This window comes from Rutidosis leptorrhynchoides, chromosome 6 (assembly GCF_046630445.1).
Source record: "Rutidosis leptorrhynchoides isolate AG116_Rl617_1_P2 chromosome 6, CSIRO_AGI_Rlap_v1, whole genome shotgun sequence".
Taxonomy (NCBI): Eukaryota; Viridiplantae; Streptophyta; class Magnoliopsida; order Asterales; family Asteraceae; genus Rutidosis; species Rutidosis leptorrhynchoides.
The window spans coordinates 25,908,183-25,920,966 of record NC_092338.1 but is presented as its reverse complement, the minus strand read 5'-3'; the positions used below and the strand labels follow the sequence as shown (position 1 = coordinate 25,920,966).

The 12,784-nt window shown below is 33.2% G+C and overlaps 2 protein-coding genes across 2 annotated transcripts; both read left to right on the top strand.

Annotated features, from left to right (window-relative positions):
- Positions 1–4,221: 4,221 nt before the first annotated feature.
- Positions 4,222–6,154, top strand: LOC139852443 (glycylpeptide N-tetradecanoyltransferase 1-like). The gene is made up of 2 exons (XM_071841741.1): positions 4,222–4,359; positions 4,723–6,154. The coding sequence occupies exon 2, from the start codon at positions 4,736–4,738 to the stop codon at positions 6,029–6,031; it is 1,296 nt and encodes a 431-aa protein (XP_071697842.1). The 5' UTR covers positions 4,222–4,359; positions 4,723–4,735; the 3' UTR covers positions 6,032–6,154.
- Positions 6,155–7,859: 1,705 nt separating this feature from the next.
- Positions 7,860–8,261, top strand: LOC139853500 (uncharacterized). Its single transcript, XM_071842891.1, has one exon. The coding sequence runs from the start codon at positions 7,860–7,862 to the stop codon at positions 8,259–8,261; it is 402 nt and encodes a 133-aa protein (XP_071698992.1).
- Positions 8,262–12,784: the final 4,523 nt, after the last annotated feature.

Sequence of the window (12,784 nt, the reverse complement as noted above, 5' to 3'; positions counted from 1 at the left end):
ATGACATGTACCGTCCAATTCAAAGTTTAAGATGGTTTTTAATTATCCAACCCAAAACAGCCCCCGGTTGCACTCCGACGTCGTAAATTCAGTTTTTAAGGTGTTCTTTGAAAAACCAAGTTATACCTTGTTAAATTAGCATATATTTATGATATATTACAGGTCTTGAAGTATTTTAAAAGTTAAGTGAGAAGGATCTATTTAGTTTGCAAACAAGTTTGAAAACATTCAAACTATGTTCTTGTTGTTAAAATTTTATACCACAAAATAAGATAGCTATATATATATGAATCGAATAAGGTTATGAACAAAGTTACTACCTCAAGTTACTTGGACAAGATTGCTGTAAAAGAGAAGTAAAAATCTAGAACCAAAAGAGTGATGGAGTTGGATGAAAGATTGGAAGTAAACTTGTGTTCTTGAAAGGATTCTTGAAGTGTTTTTGTAAGGTTTTTCTTATGGTGTTTAAGTGATGTTTTTATGGCTAGATCTTCATGGATACTAGCTGAATGGTTATGGAGTTTCTTAAGAGTGTGTTTTTGGTTAAAGAAATGAGGTAATAAAATTTGAAAATGGAAGATGTATTTAAGGCCATAAAAACATGATTAATGGAAAAACATGGACAAAATTTCATGTTGTATTTTTATGTAATTAGTCATACTAAACATCAAAAGTAGTTACCTTATACATAAGGCATGAACAAGAGAGTTACCTTATACATAAGGCATGAACAAGGGCTGGTTGGTGGTGATTTGATGTGTATATACCAATAGTAAATACGTATAGAAGCTAGGTATGATACGAGTACATATACTCTAGATATACGTATAGAAAATCTTGTGAAAAATGGAATGAGAATTCAAATATAGCTATCTTTTGTGAATATACTTATATTGTTTTATGTATTTAAGTCTTTAAAAGTGATTAAATACATTACATATACGATATATGTATAAACATTATATGTTATAAGTATTTATGTCAAATAACGTTACGTATGGTTATCGTTTTGAAAACTTAAGTTAGTAGTTTCAAAATATACTTATAACTTATTGTTATTAATACAAAATGAGATATTAAAACATCCTTAGATCATGTTAAATATGTATATATACATATATATACACAAACGTATAATTATCATATGTTATATAGTTCGTGATATCATCGGTCAAACTAGACGGTCAAACGTTGTGTAAAACTCATTTCAAAAACATAAGTCTCAACAATTTGGATTGCTTATCATGTTGGTAAGGTTTAATTTATGTAAATATTAATCTTATAAGTATAGAACGATCGAAAAAGTGCGGGTCATTACAGTCATAATATCAATTAGCCCATATTTTTGTTGCTGAATAGGTCATATGTGTTGGCTATTTAAATTGATGTCATTTCACAGTTCTATTCTAAAGGCGATGATCACCACCAATTTCTAAAGGTGATGTAACATCATGTCTTAGGTTATTTGTAACATTATGCGTTTGTATAATTTTCTGATTTTGTGTTGTATTATATTTTATTGAGCGTCGCTCTGACATCTTTTTGGTTGATCTTGCTTGCAAGTTATGTCTTCATACGGATACGACACAGTTCATAATTGTTGATATAGAACCGTATGATCATGTAGTTGGTATTGTGACTCCATTATATGTAAGTGTGTCAAGTTCAGCCTTGTTAATAGGGTCTGTTTTATGTCTTATACTAAAACTATACTATTATTATCTGCTTATTGAATATAACTTGAATCGTTTCAAGAATGTTATTTTTACTAAAATTCATTATTTGAAGAGACTAAGAGCTGAAAAGAAGAAGCCATTAGTGTAATTACTTCTTATAGGATACGGGTTTTAATATAGGATACGAGTTTTGATATAACCATTGTTGTTATAGTTGCATATTAGAGTAATACTTGCACGTGCTATCGTGTTTGATAATTACATAAACAATAAAATGTACGTAACATTACTTTAACACTGATTTTACTTTGGTTTAAGTAATTGGCTATGAGTATGTGTTTCGTAACTGTTTCTAGATAATTTAAAGTATAGTTCATATTATCATTGGGTGTTTAATTTAATCTTAAAAACCTTATCTTTATATCTTAAAACATAAGTACATAAGTAATTGGTTGTAATCTTTATATGTAACTATTATGCAACTTAAGATGACATCATTAAGCATCAGTTTGAGCTAACTTTGCTTATGATTGGTTTTATGTGTATGTAGTTTGAAGCTTTTTGATTTTTAAAGACGCACATTCATTTTTTTCACAATTATGAGTAATCGTCTTAAACATTTGCTTCCATGGCTTTATTTCTATTACTTTTCAGCCCATATATTACACAGTAAAATCAATATTTTAGCCCTTTTAAACCTTCTGACCTATAGCCTATTACTTATAACATATAACCACAATTCTTTTCGTTTTACCTAAATTATATCATCTTTGAAGCATATCTCTAATTGGCCCATTTATTAGTATATTGGTTGAGGTTGTCACCTCTTTCTCCATATAATTCCTCCATTAAGAGGTCTTTCTCCACAACACATGTGATATAAACGTTTAATAATGAAATAACTTTATAACACAATTCTACTATGTTTTCAGTTCACTGTCTATTAACTTTGGCGTTTCATTGTAAAAAAGTTAATTTTATTTATAAAAAAAATCTTAATAGGGAAAGTGGATAAACACAAGATGAATTGAAAATAGTAGAAAAGGCTGAATTTGAACAATTTTAAACACATGACGTTTGCCTATTGAAGGTAAAAAAATTAAGATGTGTTGGATAGTCTCAAGTGGTGTATTTGAAGCTTTTAACGAATGAAAGTGCATATTAATTTGATGGTTTTATGGTGGGATATATGGGTGAATGACCCAAAGTTAGTGGGTTCTAACTGAGTGGGTCTAAACATGTAATATAGTAGTTATGGTTATGAGTAGATAAGAGGATTGTTTCATGAAATAGATATAAACTCCATAGACAATTCTCATGTATATAAAATTCTAGCAAAATCTATGTGTTTAAGTACTTCAAATTTTATTAAATTAAATTATCAAGTGATGTTATTCACGTTTACCTGATCAGTTTGTGAATTCAGTTTAGTAAATGGAATATGAATGTGTAGTATTTTTTTTGTTTGTGTGGTTATATTTTATTGTTTTAGAGAATTGAATAAATGATATAGCCTAGGTGGACAGGTGAAATTGGCACAACTAATAATGTAAGTTGTTTACTTTTCATGATATGGTTGTATGCAATTGTGTATATGTTTAATAGTATTAAAATAATCTTTTACTTCTTTTATGGAGTTATGTTTTAAAATTAAATTGTTGCTATGTACAAAATCAGCGACGGAGCTTATGTATGGCAGGCGGTGCCATGGTCCCCCCAAAAAAATATGTCCTTAATAACAAATTCTATAGTTTTAGCGACTAGACATGGTAAATTTAAGTATTGGCCCCACCAGCCTCGCTAGCATACTGCATACGATTTTGATTAAATTATTATGGCCCCCTCATTGTTAATGTTCAAGCTCCGTCAACAGAAGTTTTATGGAGTGTGCATTACTATACAGAACGTTTGTGTATTGATATTTGATGATGCATTAATCAAATCATCTGTAAATCATAATTATGACATAATTATTATAAAAATTAAAGAGTAATTAACTTTATGTTTATATTTTTAATAATAATAATAATTATTATTAGTAATAATAAATGTCTTTTAATTTTTTTAAGAAAATTAAAATTACAATTTAGGAGAGATTAGTATTTTATTTTATAAAAGATTTCGTATTATTTTTTTAATTAAATTAATATATAATTATAACATCATCATTATGAAAATTAAAGAGTGATTAGCTTTATGATGAAATCATATTTTAAAGCTTTATATGACTATATATACATATAAATTAGACTTCATATTTTCAATTTATAATTTTAGAGAGAACTTATATACTTAAGATCATTTTTTTTTTTTTTTGTTCTTTTCATCAATAAAAAAACTCATAAACACAACTCAATTCTAATATTTTATATTCCCTTTTAGTTATATTTTTTTATTCTTTTATATACGGAGTAACAAGTAACAAAATACGGAGTATAAAATATAAACGGACTTAAAGTGGATGGGCCGAATAAGAATCCAACTGGCCCAGCTTCATTAAATTAAATTATTGAGAATATATTTATTCATCTAGTCTAGTGTATCTATATATCATCTCAGATTTGCCTTTTAGGGCTATTTGACTCGCCGTCGGGTATACTTTGAGCTGATTGCCGGTGAGCAACCGATCGGAGGTCTTACATATCAAGTCAATCTCTTGAAAAACTTCGAATCTACACAGTCCGTAAGTCAATTTCAGTTTATCAGTAGAATTAGTGAATTTCATGCTAGGTTATCTTCTTATTATGATTTAGCAATCTGCATGTTTTTAGTAACGATCTGTATTGTTTGATTACTAATCATCCTGTACGCATATAGGTAGTAAACAAATTGATGTAGTAATGTTTTGATTTTGATTTTTGAGGTCTAACGGTTGACCTCAAAAGTTCATTATTGTTGGTGCTCACTGCTGGGCGTGTGAATTTATGATATTTGACTTCAAAGTCAAAATTGAAAGTCAATTTTTTTAGTTTGTGATTAGTATGGTGTATGATTAGCAGATTAGGGTTTAATCACGATGTTAATAATTTAATAATTGTACATATAGGGTTAGATTTGAAATGGCAGACAATGGTTCAGTGAATGAAGATACCAGAGATCAGAATACGTCGTCTTTGGAGATCATTAACAACGACGTTTCAGCCGATGAGTTGTCTAGAGAGGTTCAAGATACACTCACTCTTTCACAAAGGCATAAGTTTTGGGAAACACAGCCCGTGGGTCAGTTTAAGGATTTACGGGATGCTAGCCTACCCGAAGGCCCGATTGAACCTCCTACACCAATCTCGGAAGTGAAACAGGAACCTTATAATCTTCCAAATCTTTACGAGTGGGTCACTTGTGATATGGATTCTGAGGAGACGTGTGCTGAGGTTTATAATCTCCTTACAAACAATTACGTGGAAGATGATGAGAACATGTTTAGGTTCAATTATTCAAAAGAATTTCTTAGGTGGGCCCTTCATCCTCCTGGTTACTATAAGACCTGGCACATAGGTGTTCGTGTGAAAAGTTCGAAAAAGCTCGTGGCTTTTATTACTGGTATTCCTGCAAGAATGAGGGTTCGAAGTGATATTGTTAGCATGGCTGAAGTTAATTTCTTGTGTGTTCATAAGAAGCTCAGGTCAAAAAGATTGGCCCCTGTGATGATCAAAGAAGTAACCAGGAGGGTTCACTTGGAGAATATTTGGCAGGCTGCTTATACAGCAGGTGTGGTTCTTCCCACCCCGATAACATCTTGCCAATATTGGCACAGATCTTTGAACCCCAAAAAGCTTATTGATGTCGGGTTTTCAAGGCTTGGCCCAAGAATGACTATGAGCAGGACAATGAAGCTTTATAAACTGCCCGATTCGACAGTTACACCCGGTTTCAGAATAATGGAGCTTCGTGATGTTCCTGCAGTGACCCGATTGCTTAGGGCTTACTTGATGCAGTTTGTGGTTGCACCCGACTTTGATGAACTTGATGTGGAGCATTGGATTCTTCCAAAAGAGGATGTTGTTGACAGTTTTGTGGTTGAAAGCCCTGAGACTCACAAGATCACTGATTTCTGCAGTTTTTATACACTGCCTTCATCAATTCTTGGTCACCCGACTCACTCAACTTTGAAGGCAGCTTATTCTTACTATAATGTCTCAACTGAAACCCCTTTACTTCAGCTGATGAATGATGCTCTTATCGTGGCAAAAAAGAAGGATTTTGATGTTTTCAATGCGTTGGATGTGATGCATAATGAAACTTTCTTGAAGGAGTTGAAATACGGGCCTGGTGATGGTAAGCTTCACTATTATTTGTATAACTATAGGATTAAGCATATCTTAAGACCATCAGAACTTGGGCTTGTACTTTTGTAATTTCAGAACTAGCAGAATGGTTTTGGATTTTGTGTACTGATTTTTTACCGCTTTTGATTTTGATCAATATGTACTTCGGTTGACAATTTGAACTTATGAATCATAAAAACTTTCGTTTCTCTATCTATTTTAAGTGAGACTTCAGTATCTACTTCTTTTTGTATCTCTGGTTTTAAATGGCAAGTGAACCAATACTTCAGGTATATAGCTGGCTATTTGAATGGTTTGGGTTCTGTACGGTCAATGAGCCAAAAAATTGTGGGTTGTGTTGGGTTGAGAAGCCAACGACCCATTTTATATTTATTACTGTTGAGATTTGTTACACAATGATTTATTTGTTTTGATTCAATGACACCCTCCTTCCACTCTGATAGTTTGTAACTGTAAGGGTGCAAACCAAAGTCCCACATCGGTCATGGGATAAAACAAATGAATGTATATAAGTCTAAGGGGAAGTCCCTCTATCACCAATTGGTTTTAGAAAAGGATGGACTTTTGAGCTTATATTGCAGGACATTGTGTTTGGGCTATACGATCCTTAACAAGTGGTATCAAGAGCCTCTTATGTTTTTATACGGTTAGTATATTCATGCGTGGTTGTTATTAATTAAATGGCTTGTGTGTATATTTGTATGTTTTTTTTATTCATGGCCAAGACATGCATCTTGTGCCATGGAGCAAGCCATAATTATTGTCATGATCATGTTATTATTATGATGATATAATTGTGCATAGCCGATGAAAACCTAGACCGTGTGTATGTGTTGTGATCTTGTATGTTTGTGATTGTTTGGATGCCATTGTTTTTATGGCTATTTATTGATGTAATTTAATCTTTTATTTTGGAAGGCCGTTTTGAGCCAATTATGTAATTTACAATTCTAGTTTAGTTGTATTTTATTTTATAATAAATGTAACCTCCATGATGGAATAAAAGACTTGAAGTGAACGGAACTTGGCCAGCAAGACACACTTGCAGTAAAGTCGTTGGACAAAAGATGTAAGAGATGCGGTAAAAGAGCACATTTGGTCATCATGAGATCTTGACGCAAGTGGGAGCTTCTAGGGTTTACTTTTGTGATTGTCCCTTTAGTTGACCGCTTGGTTCTCATAATGGCTCGTGAGACCAAGCATAGGATTTTCATCGGTTGAGGCTATGCACATACTTATTATGTTTTATATTGTTTGGTTAGATTTTATATGTTATGTGATTGTGTATAATTTGCCATGTGACAACAAAATCAAAACATAATTAAAATCAAGTTAAAACGTTTTTAACTTGTGAGGCGAATATTATGCATGTGATATTCGTAACACAATTTTTCTATAAATTATTAAAATTGTATATTATACCCGTCAAATTTTAAGTCATGCCGTCCAATTCGGTTGAAACACATCGTTATTTTTTGACTATGCGTGAGACCTAGCTGAATTATAGTCGTGAGGTGATCATTATCTATGCGTGAAACCTAGATAAATTTTCACACGTTTCATAATTGGATGACTTAATCGAGTTGAGAGGTGAGACCGCAACCCGAGGCAAGGATGGGACTAAACATGCCAGCATAACACTAGTGTTAGACACTAAATGTCGTGAGTCCCATAAAGATCTAAGAGTTGCACTTGTAATGCAATTGGTGCCCGCCGCCTACCGATTGAATCCACCATTGCTAGCAGATCAACTGATGTGATGGTGGAAGCACAATGTGGATCTTAGCCTTTTACGTAAATTAAAAGTTTTATAAGTTTTTTTTTTTTTAAACATGGGTAGTTAATTTATAAAAGGATAATTATTAAAGATACTAAAAGAACCTTGTTTATTTTGTAGATGACATCAAACGCAATTCAATCCGTAAACAACATGACCATAAGGTCAATCCTTGAGAAGGAAAAATTGAATGGTAACAATTTCATTGACTGGTATCGAAACCTTCAGATTGTCTTAAAGTCTGAAAGGAAGTTGCACCATCTGGAAAATCCTTTACCTGAAGCCCCACCTGAAACTGCTAATGCTACTGTTCGAAATGCTTATACTAAGCTGTATAACGAACAACTTGAAGTGGCATGTCTTATGCTTGCTAGCATGACCTCTGAGCTCCAAAGGAACTTAATGGACTACAATGCATATGACATGATCGAGGAACTCAAGACGATGTTCCAACAGCAGGCAGAACAGGAATTGTTTGAAACTGTGAAAGCGTTTCACGCTTGCAAACATGAGTTGGGGTAACCGGTTAGCCAATATGTCTTAAAGATGAAAGGCTATCTGGATCAATTGGAGCGCCTAGGTTATGCTATGCCACCAGTTCTTGGAGTGCACTTGATACTTACTTCACTATCCAAGGACTATGATGGATTTGTAATGAATTACAATATGCATAGCATGGGAAAAACCATTCCTGAGCTACATGCAATGCTTAAGCAAGCTGAAAAGGGGCTACCAAAGAAGACTCCTGCAGTCTTAACCATAAAGGAAGGTAAAATCCAGAAAAGAAAGCCGCAAGCTGGAAGTGGAAAGGCAAAAGGAAAGAGTAAGCAAACTTACACACCTAAGAAGAAAATTCCACCACCAGCAAAGAAAGAGCATCCCGCAAAGGACATGGCTTGTCACCATTGCGGCCAGATTGGTCATTGGAGATGAAACTGTGTGCTTTACTTGGAAGAGTTGAAGAAGGGAAAGGCTGGTTCGACCAGCACTTCAGGTATCTTCGTTATAGAACTCTATAATTTTTCTAATAAAACTTGGGTGTATGACACTGGTTGTGGTACTCATATTTGTAATGATATGCAGAGACTTAGGAAAATTCGGAAGCTGAATAAGGGGGCTTTTGAAATGTCCCGTTCTTATTGATTAAAAACGTTCCATATTAATTGATTTCGTTGCGAGGTTTTGACCTCTATATGAGATGTTTTTCAAAGACTGCATTCATTTTAAAACAAACCATAACCTTTATTTCATCAATAAAGGTTTAAAAAGCTTTACGTAGATTATCAAATAATGATAATCTAAAATATCCTGTTTACACACGACCATTACATAATGGTTTACAATACAAATATGTTACAACAAAATAAGTTTCTTGAATGCAGTTTTTACACAATATCATACAAGCATGGACTCCAAATCTCGTCCTTATTTAAGTATGCGACAGCGGAAGCTCTTAATAATAACCTGAGAATAAACATGCTTAAAACGTCAACAAAAATGTTGGTGAGTTATAGGTTTAACCTATATATATCAAATCATAATAATAGACCACAAGATTTCATATTTCAATACACATCCCATACATAGAGATAAAAATCATTCATATGGTGAACACCTGGTAACCGACATTAACAAGATGCATATATAAGAATATCCCCATCATTCCGGGACACCCTTCGGATATGATATAAATTTCGAAGTACTAAAGCATCCGGTACTTTGGATGGGGTTTGTTAGGCCCAATAGATCTATCTTTAGGATTCGCGTCAATTAGGGTGTCTGTTCCCTAATTCTTAGATTACCAGACTTAATAAAAAGGGGCATATTCGATTTCGATAATTCAACCATAGAATGTAGTTTCACGTACTTGTGTCTATTATGTAAATCATTTATAAAACCTGCATGTATTCTCATCCCAAAAATATTAGATTTTAAAAGTGGGACTATAACTCACTTTCACAGATTTTTACTTCGTCGGGAAGTAAGACTTGGCCACTGGTTGATTCACGAACCTATAACAATATATACATATATATCAAAGTATGTTCAAAATATATTTACAACACTTTTAATATATTTTGATGTTTTAAGTTTATTAAGTCAGCTGTCCTCGTTAGTAACCTACAACTAGTTGTCCACAGTAAGATGTACAGAAATAAATCGATAAATATTATCTTGAATCAATCCACGACTGTAACACTCGCGTTTTGGGCCTAGATGAAATGACCATTGTACCCTTAGGATATGGTATAATTAGTGATTTTAATATAAGTAACATCACCATCAGCCCGTAGTATGATATTGTCCGCTTTGGACACAAGCCGATCACCGACGGGCTACCCGCGCACGAGTACAACCCCGGATCGCACTTCAACCTCACGGATTTGCTTCTCGGGTAAACACCCTCAAAACGCGTCATACCAGAAGAGGTATCCACACCCTTATAAGGAGTGCTTTGTTTTCCTCTCCCACCGATGTGGGACGAGTCTGTTACAACTCTCCCCCCCTTCGGGACACTGCGTCCCCGCAGTGCACATCGATGCGGGCCCCAGCTATGATACCATAAGTAACATCACCATCAGCCCGTAGTATGATATTGTCCGCTTTGGACACAAGCCGATCACCGACGGGCTACCCGCGCACGAGTACAACCCCGGATCGCACTTCAACCTCACGGATTTGCTTCTCGGGTAAACACCCTCAAAACGCGTCATACCAGAAGAGGTATCCACACCCTTATAAGGAGTGCTTTGTTTTCCTCTCCCACCGATGTGGGACGAGTCTGTTACAACGACCCAGTGTATACGTATCTCAGTATTGATCACAACTCAAACTATATATATTTTGGAATCAACCTCAACCCTGTATAGCTAACTCCAACATTCACATATAGAGTGTCTATGGTTGTTCCGAAATATATATAGATGTGTCGACATGATAGGTCGAAACATTGTATACGTGTCTATGGTATCTCAAGATTACATAATATACAATACAAGTTGATTAAGTTATAGTTGGAATAGATTTGTTACCAATTTTCACGTAGCTAAAATGAGAAAAATTATCCAATCTTGTTTTACCCATAACTTCTTCATTTTAAATCCGTTTTGAGTGAATCAAATTGCTATGGTTTCATATTGAACTCTATTTTATGAATCTAAACAGAAAAATTATAGGTTTATAGTCGGAAAAATAAGTTACAAGTCATTTTTGTAAAGGTAGTCATTTCAGTCGAAAGAACGACGTCTAGATGACCATTTTAGAAAACATACTTCCACTTTGAGTTTAACCATAATTTTTGGATATAGTTTCATGTTCATAATAAAAATCATTTTCTCAGAATAACAACTTTTAAATCAAAGTTTATCATAGTTTTTAATTAACTAACCCAAAACAGCCCGCGGTGTTACTCCGACGGCATAAATCCGGTTTTACGGTGTTTTTCGTATTTCCAGGTTTTAAATCATTAAGTTAGCATATCATATAGATATAGAACATGTGTTTAGTTGATTTTAAAAGTCAAGTTAGAAGGATTAACTTTTGTTTGCGAACAAGTTTAGAATTAACTAAACTATGTTCTAGTGATTACAAGTTTAAACCTTCGAATAAGATAGCTTTATATGTATGAATCGAATGATGTTATGAACATCATTACTACCTTAAGTTCCTTGGATAAACCTACTGGAAAATAGAAAAATGGATCTAGCTTCAACGGATCCTTGGATGGCTCGAAGTTCTTGAAGCAGAATCATGACACGAAAACAAGTTCAAGTAAGATCATCACTTGAAATATGATTTTTATAGTTATAGAAATTGAACCAAAGTTTGAATATGATTATTACCTTGTATTAGAATGATAACCTACTGTAAGAAACAAAGATTTCTTGAGGTTGGATGATCACCTTACAAGATTGGAAGTGAGCTAGCAAACTTGAAAGTATTCTTGATTTTATGTAACTAGAACATGTAGAATTTATGAAGAACACTTAGAACTTGAAGATAGAACTTGAGAGAGATCAATTAGATGAAGAAAATTAAAGAATGAAAGTGTTTGTAGGTGTTTTTGGTCGTTGGTGTATGGATTAGATATAAAGGATATGTAATTTTGTTTTCATGTAAATAAGTCATGAATGATTACTCATATTTTTGTAATTTTATGAGATATTTCATGCTAGTTGACAAATGATGGTTCCCACATGTGTTAGGTGACTCACATGGGCTGCTAAGATCTGATCATTGGAGTGTATATACCAATAGTACATACATCTAAAAGCTGTGTATTGTACGAGTACGAATACGGGTGCATACGAGTAGAATTGTTGATGAAACTGAACGAGGATGTAATTGTAAGCATTTTTGTTAAGTAGAAGTATTTTGATAAGTGTATTGAAGTCTTTTAAAAGTGTATAAATACATATTAAAACACTACATGTATATACATTTTAACTGAGTCGTTAAGTCATCGTTAGTCGTTACATGTAAGTGTTGTTTTGAAACCTTTAGGTTAACGATCTTGTTAAATGTTGTTAACCCAATGTTTATAATATCAAATGAGATTTTAAATTATTATATTATCATGATATTATCATGTATGAATATCTCTTAATATGATATATATACATTAAATGTCTTTACAACGATAATCGTTACATATATGTCTCGTTTAAAAATCATTAAGTTAGTAGTCTTGTTTTTACATATGTAGTTCATTGTTAATATACTTAATGATATGTTTACTTATCATAGTATCATGTTAACTATATATATATATATATCCATATATATGTCATCATATAGTTTTTACAAGTTTTAACGTTCGTCAATCACCGGTCAACTTGGGTGGTCAATTATCTATATGAAACATATTTCAATTAATCAAGTCTTAACAAGTTTGATTGCTTAACATGTTGGAAACATTTAATCATGTAAATATCAATCTCAATTAATATATATATAAACATGGAAAAGTTCGGGTCACTACAGTACCTACCCGTTAAATAAATTTCGTCCCGAAATTTTAAGCTGTTGAAGGTGTTGACGAATCT